Source organism: Lampris incognitus, chromosome 13, assembly GCF_029633865.1.
Source record: "Lampris incognitus isolate fLamInc1 chromosome 13, fLamInc1.hap2, whole genome shotgun sequence".
NCBI classification, from domain to species: Eukaryota; Metazoa; Chordata; class Actinopteri; order Lampriformes; family Lampridae; genus Lampris; species Lampris incognitus.
Genome location: NC_079223.1, coordinates 20,559,942 through 20,580,256, shown reverse-complemented (window position 1 = coordinate 20,580,256; position 20,315 = coordinate 20,559,942). Strand labels below are relative to the sequence as shown.

General features: G+C 42.3%; 1 protein-coding gene across 2 annotated transcripts in view; it reads left to right on the top strand.

Annotated features, from left to right (window-relative positions):
- epas1b (endothelial PAS domain protein 1b) overlaps positions 1 to 20,315 on the top strand; it is a 75,164-nt gene that overhangs the window by 19,530 nt on the left and 35,319 nt on the right. For both annotated transcript variants that reach the window (XM_056291798.1, XM_056291797.1), the window contains exon 2: positions 12,999 to 13,189. In XM_056291798.1, coding sequence (XP_056147773.1) covers positions 12,999 to 13,189 — 191 coding nt within the window. The remainder of the gene's footprint in view (positions 1 to 12,998; positions 13,190 to 20,315) is intronic.

The following is a 20,315-nucleotide window of genomic DNA, read 5'->3' as shown; positions in this document are numbered from 1 at the left end:
CTGGATTCATGTTTTTACTGTTTAGTTCTGATCTCATCGCAAGTGAATGTGTTAGTGTGGTCTGTGTTTGGGTGTGTGCTAGGCAGGTGTTGAGGGTTAAATTCGCATGACAGAAACCTGTGTCAGGTTTTACCCCTGGCCTGGTTTCGTGCCTTCACTTTTGAATCTGTTGCTCAAGTATATGGAGTGAATCCAGGAGGAGAATTTCTGCCAACACCGTGCAAGGATGACATGAGGTGCACACTGCCTATTTAAAGTAAATATGTGTGTGTGTGTGTGTGTGTGTGTGTGTGTGTGTGTGTGTGTGTGTGTGTGTGCGTGTGTGTGTGTGTGTGCGTATTTGCGTGCGTGTGTGTGTGAGAGAGAGAGAGACCTTTGTCTAATGGGCGTTATCTTTTGATCGCTACTCTAGCTGCAGCTGAAATTCAGTGAATTGGCCTGTGTTGGTCTGCTGTGTGACTGTGTGTGTGTTTATAATTTCTATCTATCTATCTATCTATCTATCTATCTATCTATCTATCTATCTATCTATCTATCTATCTATCTATCTATCTATCTATCTATCTATCTATCGGTGTGTCTGTGTGTGAAGAAAACATTTCAGTCGTTCTGACTGTGGGTAGATATTAATGTTTTACGAATACAAAGCATCTTGTCCATTATCTCTTTGCTTTCTATCTCTACCCCTTTGTTGTCAGTCCTGCCCTACCTCCCTCCCTTGATCTAGACGCCGTTTTCTCTGTTTGGGAATCTGAACTCACCATTAAACATGGCATTGGCTTTCATTGGTATTGTGCCAGGGTGAAATCCAGCTATTGTCATATCTTCATGCACAGCTTTGTCATCTAATGATAGTAAGAATCGGTTGCTTAAAATTTCTTACAAAACAAGGTCTCAAAATATTTTAGTAAGTATTATTTGAAAACTGGTTTTGGTTTTGTTATACTTAACATTTCCAAACAGTTCAATGTGATGAGCCTCAGTTTGTTTCATAAACACATTTGCATGTATAAGCAGGTATAGTGATATATATACCAATAAGAGATTGAAGTTTATATTTTTGCATAGTAATACTATTATATCACCAAGAATTAGTCACAGCCCTCTGTCAAATTGGTGAAATTAAATGTTCCCACGTGTAACACCCGTTATACCGTTGTCGCGGAGAATACTCGTTTCTGATTGGCTGTAGGATGTGCGATAAACCCTCCGCTTCACGGCAGGTGGTTCTTTGCATCCGTAGTATCATGCGTTAAAATCTTTTACCACACACACATTGTCGCGGACTAGCCCTCATTTAGCACACTGGTATGTTGAATACTCGGGTGTGATTGGTCACTTAAAAGCGTTGTGCGGTCGGTTACTTCTGAACCGCAGACTGGTGAATGCGACCTCATCACCGTTTGTTTTCCGTTCCAAATTAATGCTCTTCCCGAAGCCTTGGTAGGCTAAAGTTAGCAAGCTGCGAAATATAAAGAAAGAAGTCCGGTCAAAATAATTTTAACTGGTTATTTTCTGTCAATTTATTGACCTCTTTCGTACAGTAATCCACTCTGGGATGGTGTATTATTGAACAGTAATCGGAGGCTTCGGTCGTTACTTTTCAATAGGAGGCGGCCTCGTCATGGATTATCCCGTATTTAAAGGATGAGAGCCTTAAAGGAGGAACGATGAAGTCATTCTGCGACATTTTTTTTCATACTTAGTTCATTTGGAGCGGTGAAATTTTTTCACATTTTCCTTTCATTTTTATTGTGTCGTTTTTGAAGCAAAGTGTATCTAATTTTCTGGTCATGAAAGAATGACAGAAAGCAAAAACACTGAGGCTCATAAGTTTTTATTTTTATCCCCCCCCCCCAAAAAAATAGTACTTTACACAAAAGGGCGACAGTAACTGTTGTAATTCAGGCTTTTCCAAGTCAAAGAAGAAGTGTCGGGTGATAGAGGCCGCGTATTTTTAGTCATATTTTGAGCGGTTGAGATTGCACATCAGATCTTGAAGTTTGGTGGTGGTGGTGGTGGGGGGATATGTTCAGCGACCAACTAAAAGTTACACAGTCCATTTAGAGACTGTTGAGGCTCCCATGGATAGTTAACACTGAATAATATGTATATCCATGCAACAGTCCTGGAAAAAGTCATTGAAAAATCCTGAAAAAATGATTTCCTATATAGAGTGGGAACACTGGTATTCTCCTGGTTGTCTCCATCACTCAAAGTCAAAGGCAGATCACAAAAGCTTCGGGGAATGAGGTCCTCCAGCCTAACTGGTTTTTGTCCCGGACATCAGCTGGGCCACTGTAAACGTAGCACCCTTACCAACTCCAGTGGTTACACCCTGTGTGTAACCATAGGGAGCCAATAAGAGCTAATCTACCATTTGATGTTGTATTTAGTTCTTCAAGGTCCAGGTTCTTCTTCTGGAGACGGAGGGAGATTTTCCTCTTTGGTCATGGTGAGTAATCTCAGAGAATGTGTTGAGACCGCCATCCTTCTTAACATGATGTCAGTAAATATAGCCTATACCTCCATGTCAGCTGCAAACTGAGACGTGTGCCGCCGGGGTACTATGTTTTGATTTCAGTTGTGTGTTGCTATGCGTAAATTAGGGGAAATCAAATTCATGTCTTGGTTCCTCATTGGTTCCTGTCTCTTCCTCCCTGTTGTAATGAGAGGTGCAAATTCCTTTAGGAAAAGTGATGATAACTTTGTCACTTTATCATCGCTAGTAAGGGACTTTTTTTAAATTCTCTTGCCTCCCTATACCGCCCTTTGGCAAGCAGCCAGTATGTTCAAACGCTTGAACAACACCTTTGACCCTAAAAATCAGACCCTGTCTCCAAGACAGGGTCTTGCTTTTAGGGCAGTGTGCCCTAAAAGCAGCCATTTCGCTTTACTCTTTCCAATGTATAATCTTTTCTTCTTCAATGAATAAATTCTGTCACACACAAAACCGTTAATGTGTTGTTTTAAGTCTCTGAATAGACGCCAGACAGCCAAGTCTTATTGAAATGAGCTGAGTGACTGAGCGGAACAGTAGCTGGATAAAGGCTGCTGGGATTGCTGACCGGACAGTTATTTTCCATACATGGCTTGATCACTTGGACTCTGTTCTGTACTGTTGTGTGTTTGCTTGTGTTTGCTTGTGTGTGTTTGTTTGTGTGTATGTGTGTGTGTGTGGTTCTGTGCTTATCTGTATGTGTGTGTGTGTGTGTGTGTGTGTGTAGTTGCCTGTGGATGCATGTGTATCATGAATTTACTTGTCCTTGTGGACGTATCTGTGTCTGTACACAAGTATTTATGGCGTGTATAAGTTCCTCTGTCCTCTGTGTACACGTTTGTGTGTGTGTGTGTGTGTGTGTGTGTGTGTGTGTGTGTGTGCGAGCATGTGTGTGTGTATGTGTGCGAGCATGTGTGTGTGCACGCGCAATGGGGGGGGTTGAGGGGGTCGTTGAGTACATCAGAAGGCTTAGTGCCCTTGCGAAGTACTGTGACTCCCATTGTTTCATATCCTGACAGAGTCCAATGGGACCAGAGCATAACAATGGACAGAGACAATCAAAGAGTGGCACCACACACACACACACACACACACACACACACACACACAAAGTGCTACTGTATCAAGGGGCTAGTAGACAGCATCTTGTCCAGTTTACCTAATTGAGTCCAAGCTGTCAATCCATCTTTGGACAATAACGGTCTGGTTCCCAGTCTTCGAGCCCCACATCAGTAATGAGGGTTTTAGTGACTGATTGCGTCAAATGATTGGGGTTAATGAGTTTAAGCCTCAGAGGGAGATGGTCAGGAAGGTGGGGTGAAGGGGGATGTGGTTGATAAGATGTTTTTCAGCTATCTTGGTTTGTTTATTTCCTGATAGCTTCTTTGAATGGTCGTGTATGCGTATGCAAACGTGTGTGTGTGTGTGTGTGTGTGTGTGTGTGTGTGTGTGTGTGTGTGTGTGCATGCGAGTGTGTTTGATATGGTGTGTATCTCTGTCATGATGCCTAGGGGCACATCTGGAAGCTAAGTCATGAGTACTGTGTTTCATAATTTGAACAGAGGGTCATTGTAGCCACCGCTGCTTTTTTAAGTCAATCGTATGATTTTGAGACCTGCTTTCGTAACAGGATGGTTTGAAAAATCGTTGACAAAAAAAAAAAGTAGAAAAGATTCATTTTGAAATTGCTTCAGTCTAATTGCTTTTTGAAGTAACCAAACCAGTGTCAATTTCTTGTGCACACATTTGTGTTTGTAAATGCAGTTTTTGTTAATGATGACATCGTCGGGTGTCTATTGTTGGATGGAGTGAATAAAAAAAAAACTATCTTGGGTTGATTTCAAGTGGGTTGAGACGCACCAGTCCACCCTCCAGATGTGCACACACATGTACACATACACAAATGCAGGCTGATATATTGTCTTTGCTAAAATTCAGATTACTACATAGGCCTCTCTTCTTGTCAATGCAAAGTTGTTTGTCTAGATCAGAGTAATGAATTGGGTCTCTAATACCGCTTTTACACCGACACTCAACTCGCATCCAACACGGGTCAAGAGTTTCACCCGTGGTCGGGCGTCCCTACGGACACAATTGGCCGTGTCTGCGGGTGGGAAGCCGGATGTGGGTATGTGTCCTGGTCGCTGCACTAGCACCTCTGGTCAGTCGGGGCACCTGCTCGGGGGTGGGGTGGGGGGACTGGGGGGTATAGCGTGATCCTCCCACGCGCTGCGTCCCCCTGGCGAAACTCCTCACTGTCAGGCGAAAAGAAACAGCTGGCGACTCCACATGTATCGGAACAGGCATGTGGAACAGCTCGGAAGAGTGGGGCATTTGGACGGGTACAATTGGGGGGAATCCCCTCACACACACACACACACACACACCCACACACAAAGAGTTTCACCTGTGTCCAGCAACCCATGAGGACAACCTACCTCAGGCTCATTGTCGGACCCACGTGTGTAATGCAGGTCATTTCGGTTAAAAAGGCCCGACGTGGGTTGAGCGATTAACTGGCTGATGTTGCCGACCTACAGCTCGCACTGATGTGACAGAGACTCACAACAGATGCAGTGGAAAACAATAGAAATGCTCCCTTCTGTACAAACTGCCGACGACGTCTGACCCATCTCTTGCAAAACTGCAGCATTTGAGATAAGCTTAGGCTTACAATGAGGCGAAGTAATGCAATCCTGTCAGAGAAATTGTCCACCGTGATCAGCCCCATGTTGAACTGGCCGTGAACCAAGTTCGCATCCTTTGTGGTCTATGTCAACGAGACCACAAAGTAGACAATGACATGATGCGATGCCTGGCCAGCATCACATTCCCACACCTTGTGTAAGCGGCTTGATATGGGGATAGCACAAGTCATCGGGTTTGCAGTAAACGGGTCCCCCCCACTGGACTGCCCCATCATGGGAAACACAGGTTAAACGTAGCTTTTTGGTGTAAAAAGGGTGTAGTATTAGATAATTCAGGTGTGCAATACCTTTTTGATTTGCTGTTTCATTTTCACTTCCAAATATGTGGTTTAGGTAATTGGGCTGAACTGGGTTTGTTGAAACGTGCCTGATGCTCATGTTCCATAGCCCTGTAAGACCCTATAGGATGCTGTTATCCAGCTGTGTGCAGTGGCGCTCCTGTGTCCAAAATCTCTTCAGTGAAGTCAGTGAGTACAAGGACATCCTCATCAATATGCACGATGGCAAAAAAAATTATGAATCCAAGACCCGGGTTGTAAAAAAAAAAAGAAAAGAAATTATCCTTTAACAAGTAACAATTAGCTCATTGACAGAGTAATGGTGTTGAATAGTAGACTGAAGGGATCATGAGGGTACTTTCTTTAGTTTGCTTTGTGTGATTTGCAGTATTTCAAAATGCCTTATTTGTTCTGGCTTGTAATTCTCTTTCCACATCTGTGGCTTTTAAAGGCCTTGAACACAGAACCCCCCCCCCCCCCCCCAGTCACTGCCTTCATACCGTGACCGTGTGAATTGATTGGCTGGATTTGGTCGGTCGCCTCCCAATGAGATGTCTCAGAGCTAGATTTCTAAATGAAGCACATGGCCTGTGCACATGGTGGCATAATGCCAGCTCACTGAGTAGTACACGTTGATATGCTGTTTTATTGATCCTCACCACACTGAGTTCTGTTCACCCTGTCTTATCACACAGTGGATGTCTCATACCTTTTTAGTCTTTGTTTACCATTTTCTGTTTCCTGCGTAACTTCTTACAGTGACCCTTCTAGAACATAGCTTTCACCACGTCGTGTTTATATGTTGTAGGACTACACGATGGCCTACAACCATAAACCAGATGCTACATCCTCATTTTTCACCAACTTGAGTGTCCTTTGATTGTCCTTACGGGACTCGTGAAGGCTCTACAGAGTCTTTATTGTGTCTTGAAGCTAGATGTCGTCATTCGCACATCCTTAACCTCTGGTGACAGAAAAATGGGACTTAAGTTAGCCCAAAGGTCCTTGGTAAGAGTTAGGGCAAAGCAACGACGACAAAAATTCCATCCATCCATCCATTATCCAAACCACTTATCCTACTAAGGGTTGCGGGACAACAAGAATTGTAAAATATTTTTGTAATGCGATCACTTGCATCGTAGGATTTTGTCAAACCCACAGACAGTTTTGCAAAAAAAGAAAAGAAAAAAAGGTTGTAATTTAAGAAAATAATCTCATCCCAAGCCATGCCTGGACTGCTGACTGTGTATGCAGGTCACGTCTCTGACTGCTCCTAATCAGTAATTTTCACAAATTGTCCCAGTTGTACTTGTAGCTAACTGGCATTGTTTCACTAAATTTGTTTGGAATATGTGCCCATGAAGCCATAATTACCTGTGTAGTGACTGGATTGTGTTTCCTTGCTTACCAATGTAAATATCCTTCGTACAGATCATAGGACCTAAATCTGCACATGCTGACCTCTGTAACATTTTGGTACATCTTTTTTTATAAATATTTACCCATGTAAATTACTTTTTGAAACCGCAAGTTGTAATCAACTATATTTGTCACCTGTCTGTCTGGTGGGAAGGGTTTTTGACTCTTTCTATATTGTATGGGCAAGATGCCCAGTGACTCAAGGGGGCAATATTCCATCATGACAAGATGAACATTTTCTATCTTACGGTGGCCCCCCCTGCCTTTTCACTCATGTCAGTCTCGTATGCCTTTTGCACTTTAAACACCATCATCAGTACCTCAAACATGTGCTTCAGAAGCCAACTCCTCACTTACATTGTCTAAAACAACTGTTGCTCAATAACCCTTGCTCAGTTAAAGCTGATGAACAGTTTGCACAATCACAGGAAAATATCAGCGGTGCTGAAAACAGTCAAAACACGTCAATGTTAAGTCTCCTGACTAAGAATGATAATCAGAAATACACTAATGCCAGACTAACGTTCTTATTAACCCGCCTTGATTTTATATTTCAAACAGCAGTGGCAGTGTTTCCTGGCTAACAGTCCTATTCTGTAGGAGTTAAGGGAGAAAATTAATCTATTAAGACATCATTTGTGGATTTTTTTTTCTATTCATGGATCTGGAGACCTCACTTAGGGGAAGGAAAATCTTGAAAGTTTCTATAAAGTGGTATCAGTGGTATCCTTACCACTAGGAATAATATAGGGAATTAATAAGGGATCAGAAGGAAGGGTTGAAGGAAGGGGGGGTAGGGTCATGTTAGGTAAGTGCTTTGTGAGCCCACCTGTGTGTTAAAAAGTCATATTTGGTGTGTTAACAACCAGAGGACAAAGGCCAACTGCTTCAATTTGCTCATTCTAGCCATACTGCCCTCATATTGAGCATTGTGGGATCATTTTCTCCTCAATAACTGACCCGCTCTCTTTTTTACACTTTCTCCCCCTCAAATTATGATGAGTTCCTAAAGGCACTTTCTCCCCATATATCAATACTAAAGCTCTCAGCAATTTGAGCACAAATGCATGTGTGTGTGCGTGTGTGTGTGCGTGCGTGCGTGCGTGCGAAAGGACTCCATTACAGTGAAACGGGTAGCTAATCTGGTTTTAGAGACGGAAACTTCTCAGACAGGAAGCACAGGAAGTGGTGGCTCACATGGATACATCTTTAGAAGATGTTTGCATGTTTGTCTCTTCTTTTTTTTTTGTCAGTTGTTTTTCCCCCCCTTTACTCCAACATTTAAATCATTTGCTCACCACCTTTCTCTCTACAGTTTAGACATCATGTTTGACACTCAGTGACAAAATGCCAACCATCAAAATCAAGAGGAATGGATTATGATAATTGCTCGGACTTCCCCATTTTAAACAGTAATATCCTCATCCCTGAACAGACAGACATTGGGAAAGTGAAGGCGCATGAGAGATAAACCTTAATTAAATTGATGCTCGGTGTGAAAGATACTATATTGGACTGCTCTGCTTTGGGCTAATTTTTAGTTTTTACATTCAAATCCAGTTTGAAGGTATATAAATAATTTTTTTGTTTCATAACAAATCTGTCAAATCTATTTTAGCACAAAGACGCAGCACTGTGCCTTGGCCTAGTGTCGAGTCTATGTGCAAAGATGACCGTTTTTCTAATAACGCTGCCATTTTACTAATTAGTGTTAGAAGTTTGAGAAACAACAAAGTTGATAGATAGCTAGCCCAGGAATTTATATGTTTTATATATATATATAAAAATAAAAAATTTGGAGGGGGGTCTTGAGACTTTAGTTACAATCTTGAGATGCTAACAGAATTTATGTGATTCATTCTGTCACTGGCATATTTAAGACAACAGCTAATCCACAAATATCCAAATCATTTTACTTGTGTAATTGCAGAGTTTCCAGAGGTTAAAAAAGGAAAGAAGACATGCCCACATAGTGTTGTGTGTTTTCACCAGAGCAACCGAATGCAGAAGAACAAAAACAGGTAGCAGCAAGTGAAAACAGGTGGAGGTGTCATGGCTAACAAGCATGTGGTTGACCAAACTTGGCGATAGCACAAGTCCAATTTTTGTTCAGAGGTAGAGACGGTGCTGAAACAACAGCAATGGCCAACCTGTTTAAAGGGGGGGTTCGTTTGTTATGTGTTTTTGAGGTTTTTTTTTTATGTCATTCTGTGGCTTCCCAGTAGCAGGGCTCTCAAGTTTTGAACTGAGTTCAGAGTGAGATTTTGGTGGCGGCGGTGGTGGGGGTTTGGTTGGGGTGGGGACGGGGGTCTGATCTGATAAATGACACATAAAATAGCTGTCAAACAAAGCATAACTTTTATCTCATCTTAAGTTGGTAAAGTCCTCCTAGAAGTCTCAAATGCTTTATGAATTACTCTTAAGAAAAAACAAAACTTTTAGTGCAATTTATAAGTACTCTTAGTGGTGGTCTAAGAGAAAAGCTTTATGAATAATGGGTCCTGAACTAAGACTAAAAAACAAGTGTCAGTATAGCTGCTGAAATTTGCAGGGATTCAACTAGCTAGCGTAGGGTGACCATATTTGGCGTTCCAAAAAAGAGGATACTTTGCCTCCAGCCTCGAGATACTTAAATGATACTCGGAGTTTACTCAAAGATACCTTATAATTTGAATATATTTAAAGTAGGCCTCCTCTGTATGGATAGAAGATTATTATTTATATTATTTAAGTACATGCTTAATGGTCCTGTGGGTGTAGGTTTGGTTTTAACTTAACTGCTCTCTGTCTCTTTTCTCTTCCAGGCACATAAAGAGCCTCACTTGCAACATGTTCACTAATGAATATGCATGTGCTGACCTGCATATTAAATTATTATCATGGCTTTTTCTCTGATTTTTACATTTTATTTCGATAGAATACTTAAATCTGAGACCACACTTAATATTTAAAAATAACATAACTTCTGTCACATGAAATGTTATAATAACATAAATATATAGAAACCTGTAGGTGATGTGCTGCTCTGTAACAGCTGCTGTGAGCTTTTCTAACCTCACCTGAGATTCTGGCTTTCAGTTTGTGTATTTCATGACACAGACCCACAGTGATGCTCACACTATCTCAAAAACTTTGTATTATTTTTCTTTCATTCAACTCCTGAACTAAGATCTCAGATCTTTCACTATGACATCAGAGCTCACCTGAGAGGCTGCAGCTCACCTGTCTGTGTGTCTCTGTGCTGCTCAGGCTGCTGCCGACAGGATTTTCAGAATAAAATGATGCCTGATAGTCAAACAAATCAGTTGGACAAGCTGTGACTAGTTTAGCTTATAAATAATACTCGTGTCTTACTACAATACAAGTAGCAGTACATTGATGTCACATATACTATAATAACTCTGCTCTTGAGCCACTAATGGAAAAGGAAGGGTTGGCATTAAATAGTAAATAATTCTCACACTAATTTCAAAGATTAATATTTGGATTAATTACAGAACATTCTCAGTTAATCATGTGTAAACAGTTACTGACACTTTGGTTCTTCTTTAAAAAGGATCAGATGTCTTCATTTGCTTTGAGAGGAATTTTCACCAACATTAAAGTTGTTTAATTATCAACATGTCTGAGCAACAATCGCAAATTAGCTAACATCACCTAACGCCAGAAATTAATATAATATCAATATCTTAGTTTAGTTTCAGGGGAAGTCGTTTTAAATTCTGTGACGTTTGAAATGTTTAAACTTTAAATACTGACCCCTGCAGATTCTCCACCTCACAGACTCCTCTGCACCTGTTGCTAGGCAACATGTAGCAGTGTCTTGCCATTAACATCGCTGATAAAGCAGCTGGCTTGCTTGAGATCGGTAAAAATATAATATATAACAGTTCAGCAACACGCAAACCTACCACAGAAAACCGGACATTTTCATGGATTTATAACACGCCCCCCCCCCCCCAGGACATGTCCGGGGAAAAGAGGCCGTTTGGTCCTAAACTAGCTAGGCTAGTTCACACACTGGTTAAACCAACTGCCTGGACACAATATTCATAGAGAGTAAAAAGAGACAATATTCCCCAGCAACGGAAATCAAATGATGAGATAACTTACTGTACACATAGGATATGGTCTTCTCCCATGTCGTTGTCGTCCTACTTCGGATTTGTGACTAAGTTAGTAGATAGCTGTCCTCTTCTGTCAAGTTGTTGTAGCGGGAATATCTAAATCTTACCCGGATACAGCAATGCTATTATTTGATTGGCTGTTCGGCAGCTATATTCTTTAATTTGATTGGCTGGTGCGTGGCAGGCCCTTCTCAACGCTATGGGGAATCCACTTGATTCCTACCTGTTCCACTTTTATAAAAAACAGCGGCGCAACTTGGTGGGCGTTACCCTGGTTCTCTGCGTGAGAAATACAAGGTGTGGCGTGTGAGCGTGTGAACGAGTTGAAATGCGTGTGTCTCACGCCCAATGCGTGAGACTTGAGAGCCCTGCAGTAGTGTTCGCTGTGCATTCAAATCCGAAAAATCCAAATTTTGGTCGTAGTACGTATGTTTTAGCATCAAAATGCTATTTTCTCAAGCCCTTCTAAAAAAAAAAAAGAAAAATTGACATGTGACCGGGGCGTATTGTTTTTCTACACTTTCCTTTGACGCTTTAGTCACTTTCCAGCGAACTGTGTGTGTGTGGGGGGGGGGGCGTTATTATTTTCCCCACCTGGATTCCGGGAAGACCCGCCCCTACTCTATCTCTGATTGGCTAACCGTATCGCTAACCCTAACCTTAACCAACCTCAACGGAGGCAACGAGTACTAGCCAATCAGAGGCAGAGTTCCCGGAATGCGGGTCGGAAAAAAAAACAAGGCGGGAGGGGGGGCTTCTTGCTTTTTGCCAACGGCTAAATTAAGTGGGCGTTACCATTTGAACAACCCGGAAAAGAACACAGATGGCGTCGCCATTTAATTTTAAATAGGTCTATTGAACCACGATAGGTCAACCACCATTGCAGTTACCACGATGTCCATACATGTCAGTAAGTTAAACAAAAATGATGATATTCAGGATATCATCTTCAAAAGTCAAACTACCTTCCTGTACCTAATGTTCATCAGAAGTATGAAGCCTTTTGGAACAGCATTTATATTCTTTGGACACTCTTGTTTTTCTTCCAGGGATTTCTCAAATCTGATCCGAGAGATCAGTATCAGAGCCGATCACGGTCAAGATTGGTGTCGGGTATATTAAACCTGATCAAATTCAGATCCTTTATTTTACTTTAGCCCCTTGTGCCCCGTCTCGGCGTTGTAAACTGACATCCAACAACTTGGAGCAGTGAGTTACGTGATTTTAAAAAGTCAACAACGGCGAGTGGCTGAAAAACATTGAGAAACGAAAGCAGCCCAACAGCCACATAATGGCGGCAATGCCAGTGATTGGTGAAGCGATCGTACTGAGGCTAACTTCAGCACGACTAATACGATGAGGCATTTTTAAAAAGAAATCATGTGAAGTAATACTATGAGTTGAAAATGTCTTTGAAATGTACTCTCTTTTTGGTCAGTGTTTTTATGTTTGTAATAGCTAATGTATTTAATGCTGTTTTCCATGATCAATTTAAAGAAATAGCAAAAACCGTTAACATACAGATGTGAGGCCATATTTCTCCATATGCAGAGCTATAAAATTGTTAAGTACATTTTACTTAAATTGAATTGGTTTTACTAACGTTGATGTAGTTGAAGGATGCTGTCTAGCTATATTAAGCAAGAAAATATGGATTGAAAATCAATATCTGCAGGTATTCAATATTAAATGACTTGCATAGAATAAGAAAAAAAATCTTGATCGTGATATCCCTGTTTGCTTGGCTGTTGCTTGTGTGTATGTGTCTTTGTGTGTGTGTGTTATGTGTGCAGGCGTGTATGTGTTTTGTAGGTGTACCTGTGCATCTATCTGTCCATACAAGCCTCTAATACATGCTGAGAACCGCATCCATGATACAGTATCCCATCTAACCAGCATCTAAACAGATGTGCAAATGATCCACAACTTCTAACCAGTCCTACCCCTTCTTGTGCCTCCTCCATAGGAGCAGCTCAGAGCGACGTAAGGAGAAGTCCCGGGATGCGGCTCGCTGCAGGCGCAGTAAGGAGACGGAGGTTTTCTATGAGCTGGCGCACCAGCTGCCACTGCCGCACAGTGTAAGCTCCCACCTAGACAAGGCATCTATCATGAGACTGACCATCAGCTTTCTACGCACACGCAAGCTGGTTGCCGCAGGTATAAACACACACACCAACACCCATACACAAGTTTGTTTTTTTTTCTAATTTTATTTCTGATTTTTCCCTTTTTTTCTCCCAATTTAGTGGCCAATTGATCCCTATTTTAATTCAAACAACCGCCCTCGTATTGCATGCGTTCGCCAACTGCATCTCTCCGGTCGGCAGTCTCGAAGGAAAGCGCCTCCCCACTTTCGTGACAAGGCGAATCCAAGCCGAACCACTGTTTTTTTCCGACACACACAGAGACGCATTCACGTGACGAACACAAGCCGACTCCGCCCCCCTCCCGAAGACAGCGTTGCCAATGATCGCTGCTTCATCGAGTCCGGCCATAGTCGGATCTGACGAGACCGGGGCGCGAACCCCAGTCCCCAGTGGGCAACTGCATCGACACCAAGCCGATGCTTAGACCGCTACGCCACCGCGGACTCCAAGTTAACGTGACATGTACAGTACACTCGGTCACACAAAGAAAGGAGCACATTGGAGCTGAATGTTTTTTCAAGAAAATCAACATTGTAATTTTTTTTGACATATATTGCAATTTTAAAAGAATAAAAAAGGGGTTATATAATTTAATTAGGTTTATTTGCAAAAGATGTATCACTCTTGCAATGATTAGGTTGATTTTAGAGGAGGGAATAAGGCAGTTGTCCCAAGAAGTCACTAAATCAAACCAAACTGGATGATTCATGCTAGAATATTTTTCTTCAAGAATAAAAAAGTGGACCTTGCTAGATTTCATTTTCTTTTAAGCAATAAGAGTTTTAGCCCAATGTATTAACATTGGGCTCAATTTGATTTACATTTCACCCCTTGCAATGGGAGTATTGCACATATGTCTATTGATTGCAGTGTCGATTCTGAAACAATTTATTGTTCAGTCTTATAGCTGGCTGGCTGCAAAATACCACCAGAGATACATGCGTAAGTATGTGTCAGGCATGTAGTTGTGCACATAGACAAATCACACAACTGATACAGACAATCAGCAGATGCAGTTTAGAGTTTTCTGACTATTTTACATACAAGGAAATAATGGTAGAAGATGCCCAATGCAGAAATGGGACAGAGAAGTTCTAGTCAGTAGACTGTTGTTTGACGTAACACGGATGACTCTTGACGTGTGTGTGTGGGGGGGGGGGGGAAGAGAAATGCGTAGGAAGGTATTAGTTGGCCTCTTTACAGTAAACTTGTCCTCCTTCCTGTACTTTTATTTAAAATTAGTGTTTGCGGAAGCCTGACAAAGGACCAGATCTATTGTGCTGGAATTCCACTTGGTCTGTTTCTCCCAGCCAGCTCAGAGATAGCACGGTAGCAACAATAGCAGTCAACACTGATCTTTTTTCTTCTTTTTTTTTTTTTGCTTTGCTACAGCTGTGAAACAGTTTGTACATTCCTTTGTTGTTAGATAGTGGGCAGTACACATACACACACACACACACACACACACACACACCCACACACACACCTTACCACTTTTTCTTTGTTGAAACATTAGGAAGATGACAGGGTTACCGGGATAGAGAGACGCTGTTAAGATAACTCTGGCAGGATTTCGCCTTCAGTGCCAGAGGTAGATTTCCAAAGTGAAGGCCTGGCTGCAGGGTTGTTTTTGATGTATTTCTGGCATTTTCAGCAGTTTAATTGATATATATATAAACCCTTGATCTACTATTTTCTTTCAAAAACCATTATCCTGAACTAATCTTGTCATCAGCTGTAAAAGCCATCTGGAAATAAGGAATATTTTCAAGTATTGTAAGACAAACAGTTGCATTCAAATGAAAAAGCCAAAAGGGAGGGCAGGTGAGCGATCATTTCAGAATTATACGGAGAAAAGTGTATTCTCCAAATCCTTCTTCTGTTATTTTATTTCTTCTGTTTTGTGTTATTTGTTTTTGTTTTTGTTTTATTGTGTGTTATCTCCTTGACCACCACAGTAAGACTTAGCTGAAACCGCAGGGGCAGCAAATGGGTATCTTTCTGACACAATAACAATAAAACAGTCATTTTTAAGGAAATTCATGCCAGTTATCAGATGCTCCCTCGTGGTGTATGGGGGCATATGGGATGGAGGGAAAGATGACAGAAAGAAGGAACAGAGGACATCTGGGTAGGAATGGAGGGTGAGAGAGAGCGAGAGCGAGAGAGAGGGGCCACAGAGGGTAGAGGCAGAAAAGAGGAGGGAGAGATTAAGGGTCAAGTAAAGAGGGAAGATGAAACAAGAGATAGTGTTATCGGCACATGTTGGTCTGATTGCTTCGCGATGGAGAGACAGATTTGGGAGGAAAGAGAAGAGCTCTGCCCAACGCTTGGCTGGCGCTGGTGTTACCCTCCTAGCCATAACACTGGCCCGCCCTGGCGCCATGTGCAGACATGGACAAACATACACGCACACACATCAATATACACTCATACATATGAAATCAGGTGCATACATGTGATCAGCAGTAGGCAGACTGTTATATAACTTCTCTCATAGAGGGACTCAGTGCTCATATTAGTACTCTGGTTAATGCCACTGTGTCACTAAATAGAGCTGGAAATTTACTGTTTTTTACACTGAAAAGGCTTGAGTCTGGCTAAGTTTGACAAATATTGTAGAAAAATTCTGTTATTGGCTTCATTACTTACAAAGTTAAAAGTATAAGAAGTGTTGGGATGTAGTCAGCTTCATTCATTTTATTTAGACCCCTAAGATGCAGCTCAGGTTAAGACCAAACATGATTTGGGTCAGGAAGTGGTCATATTTTCAAGTCAACTTAAATGACAAGTTTATCTTCAAAATACGTTTTAAGTTGTAAATGTTGACAGTGTTAACCAGAGTCGTTCCCTTGTTTATATTCTAATGTATGGAGGTTTGAACCCGTAGTGCTTTGCAGGTTCTGCAGGCATCATCTCCCTGCGGAGAGCTGTTCAAAAAAAAAATCTGATGAAATAGACATTTTCATTATTTTTGAAAAAGAGATTTCACTTAGAAACCAATGTTAGCCAGTGAAAAATTACTGCCAGGAAATATGAAGGAAAATACAATTTACTGCTAAGTAACAAAAAATTGCATTTCTTTAGGCTGGCCACTCAAGTACCTTTCCCTTTTCTCTCAATATTCAGTATTACCATTGAGTTGAATATATTTAACATTACTCATCCAGACTTTACTTGAAGTCAACGCTTTACTTTAACTTTTAAATATGTCCCTTGGCAGATTGACTAAGGAGCTGCTGGGGGGGGGGGGGTTTCAAGATGAGGAAAGGTCTCATTGGGGTGCATTGCATGCAAGTGTGAGGTCTATATTGTTTACTGTGCCATCGTTCCACGAAGACAACCTTGTGGCAAACTTTAGACCATCTTGACCTTCAGCAGGGCTCCAAACATTGACTATAAATGCAGGTCTTACCTTGTCTTGCTGCCCTGGTAGAATAAACAAACGAGAGTCACGTATCTGTTTGTGGTATACCCCTGCCTGACAAAAATACTGGTATGTTTTGATAATTCTGGGCCCCGTCAAAAAGAGTTAAGAAAGAAAGCAAGAGAAAAAGTCTACCGGGGGGCAAAATCAGTACAGATTTTGATTTTATGAGCTTTAGTTCATCAACATGATGTGTAAATCCCACATGAGATTTAATACCTCTGGTCAGTGAGTATGAAATGGAGCTGTATCGGTTGAAACATTCTCTTTTATTCCCCCTCCCCCTCTTTTACTCCCAAATCGTACTTGGCCAATTACCCTATTTTCCGAGCCATCCCGGTCACTGCTCCACCCCCTCTGCTGATCCGGGGAGGGCTGCAGACCACCACATGCCTCCTCCAATACATGTGGAGTCACCAGCCGCTTCTTTTCACCTGACAGTGAGGAGTTTCGCCAGGGGGACGTAGTGCATGAGAGGATCACACTATTCCCCCCAGTTCCCCCTCCCCCCTGAACAGGCGCCCCGACCAATCAGAGGAGGCACTAGTGCAGCGACCAGGACACATACCCACATCCAGCTTCCCACCCGCAGGCGCTGCCAATTGTGTCTGTAGGGACGCCCGACCAAGCTGGAGGTATCACGGGGATTCGAACCACCAGTCCCCGTGTTGGTAGGCAACGGAATAGACCGCTATGCTGCCCTGACGCCCATTCCCTTTTATTTTGTTGGACAAATTGAGATTTTAATCACAGGTTAGAGGATGTTTTAAGAGTACATGTGTGGGCCTATTTGTAAAGCACAACGTTCCGAGGCTAATTTTGCTTTTAAGCATTGGCGAGCGGTCATAATAAGCTTTAAATGCGGTGCATGCCCAAGGCATTTGAAAATGACGAGATAATTCACATACAGTATATAGTGAATTGAAAATTTATTTTTAATAAGTAACACGAGCATTATTTACATTAAAACCTGTCATTTAAATGTTTGTTTCTCGATCTCTTCGATTGTTTTCTTTTCAAATGGCAACTGCGATCTGGTTTTCCTACTCGCATTACCGCAGTCTGCCACATCTATCCTGCTCACGGCAAAGCTGCCAAGCGTTCAGCTCACTTCGCGCATGCGCTCTGTGGTTCCCAGTTGTATTCGTGGTATATGAAAGTACCTTCTGAGCGTGGGAGTTTGGGGGTCAGAAAAGCTGGCTGTGAACCAGCTTATCTGGAACCACACATGCACAACACCGCCATCTAGCGAGCTAGTTACTGTAAGTTGGTGCTTGTCTGTCTTGCTCTGTTAGCGCACCGCCATACATTTCAGTACTTGTCAATATGAGCGACAATTCGCATATTATAGAATCGTTACGTGCTGTCCCGTTTTCTCGGAGGACTTTTGAAGGGAAAAAGATTATTATTGCAGGAGGACGTCTACCTCCCGAACTTGGCATCACAAAATCAATGAAGAATTTCGTCCCTCACTTTCAAGCTACCACATGCGAAAAACATACATTGTGCGTATTTTTGAGCATTTTTTTTTTGTATCATGTTACATAGCTGCTGCGGTTTATTCTGGTCCGCCGAGGCCGCCAGTTGTGCTCTGGTCCGCTGTGGCCTCATGTTTGTTTATTATGTGGTACTGCTGTCTGTGATCAGTGTGTGTGTGTGTGTGTGTGTGTGAGTGAGGGGTGCGAGTGTGTCATTTACAGTGGTGGGAGGGTATTGTAGCGGGCGGGGGGGGCAATCGTTGATGCATGCGTGCCTGAGGTGGGGGTGGAGGGGGCGAAGTAGCATACCCAGCTTCAAAGGTCACTGCTCGCCACTGCTTTTAAGTACTCTAAAGTTATTTCAAACCCCTGATACCATGAGAGCAGAAAAAATGAGGAGAGAAACTAAACTGACATAATGAATAATACAACAGAATATAGGAGAGGTAACCCGAGGAAAAGGGAGAACTAGAGGAGTGCACTCATTAGAGTGCAGCTCTCCGCCAGGTGTACGTATCTCCTCTTCGCCATACATGCACATACAGACAGAAAAACCAGTTTTTCCTGCCATTATAAGACTTTTGTGCAGTGCCCAAGTCGATTGAATGGGAAATATAGGGGGGAAAAAAGTTTTTAATGTGCAGCGGTCAAGCTGAAAAAAATTACGTAATGAAAACGTTTTGCCTGTCAGTCTGTGGATGTGCAGCCTCCTAGGCGGACCCTCGCACGAAAGCGACCAAGTCTAATATGAAATGACGGAGATCAGGCTATCATAATTTCAAAGCCTTTATTACAAGACTTTAAATGTGTTTAACCGTCACGGGTTTCATGAAAGAAAATGAATGAAGGTGAATGGCTGCTCTGCTGATTCACTTTTATTCATAAAACAATGGTAAGAAAACATAGCGCAGCCATGGGAAATGTTTTATTGTAGCTACTGATGTGATTTCCAGCTGTGACTGTAATTAGTTCTACTCTTGAAATTGTATTTTTATAGCGGAGTTTTAACCCGTCCATAGGGTTAGTGGTTGTCTCAGGAAGGGCAGCTGATGTAAAATTTTGCCAAATCAGTATGTGGAGGACAAGACCATACCAGATCGGTCAAGGCCCGCATTAACAATTGCCAGCATCGGTGCTGTGCCCTCACAGGGTCCTGATGGAAACTGTAAAATCTGCTGTGGTGACCCCTGAAAAACAGGAGAAAAGCTGAAAGAAGAAGATTGCGGAGTTTTAACATTGGAGACTATGGCACTTTCTCATGGCGGCAAGGTGAATAAGGTGAATTATTTTTGGTTCATGCAGTGTTCCTCCAGTTTTCCTGGGCTGAGATTAGCAGTGAGTGATTTGCTGGCTTGCGAAATATGATCCACTTCTCGTTTACTTTCAAGACTCTTACACCAGTACATAATGTTTTGGTTTTGACACTATTGCTGCCCGATCCTACTCAACCGTAGATGTTAGGTGCCCATGTGCACAGTTGACTCAGATCGGGTAGCGACAGAAAGCAGCATCGGTCGAGTGAACTAGAGAGTGAATGAAGAGAACGAGCGGAGATAACGAGAATAAACATTCTTTGGAGGTTTTTAATCACCACATTCATGAGAGGTTCTTCATCATACAGTCGTAACTATGCACAAAAGGTTTTTAGTTTGGAAGGTCTAGTAGTTTGCAAGATTAGCTGCGGACAGACATGTGCGCACGTATACACACACACACACACACACACACACACACACACACACACACACACACACACACACACACAATCCCCACCAGGTGGTAATTAAGTTGCTCTGATGCGAAGTGGAAAGAGGCACATGCAAATGTGCTCTAGACCCTCCCTCCCATCTCTGCTGTCACTCAACTACATACAACAGCCAATAACACAGAAATGTCAGGGAAAAAAAAAGGGAAATATCTTTAATATCTGGACAGTGGCGGGCCATGTCACATGGCCTACTCTGAACTCCATTATTTTGAAACCAGGGCAGTTATACAACCAGAGAAGAAAGTGTCCTGGGCTCCAAATGACTGGTAATCATGGCTAAGTATTTAGGCCAAAGGTACCGATGTTCTCTAGATTGAGTCTAAGTCCCCCTGGTCCACACAGCTCCCAGAGGCCCATGAGAAAGTTTTCTTCTCCCCCGGGGGATAACAGTCTCTGGGACCACCTCCAAACTCAAACTCGAGGCCTCACCGGGGCCTTGAGAATTGGACTCTCTTATCTCAGG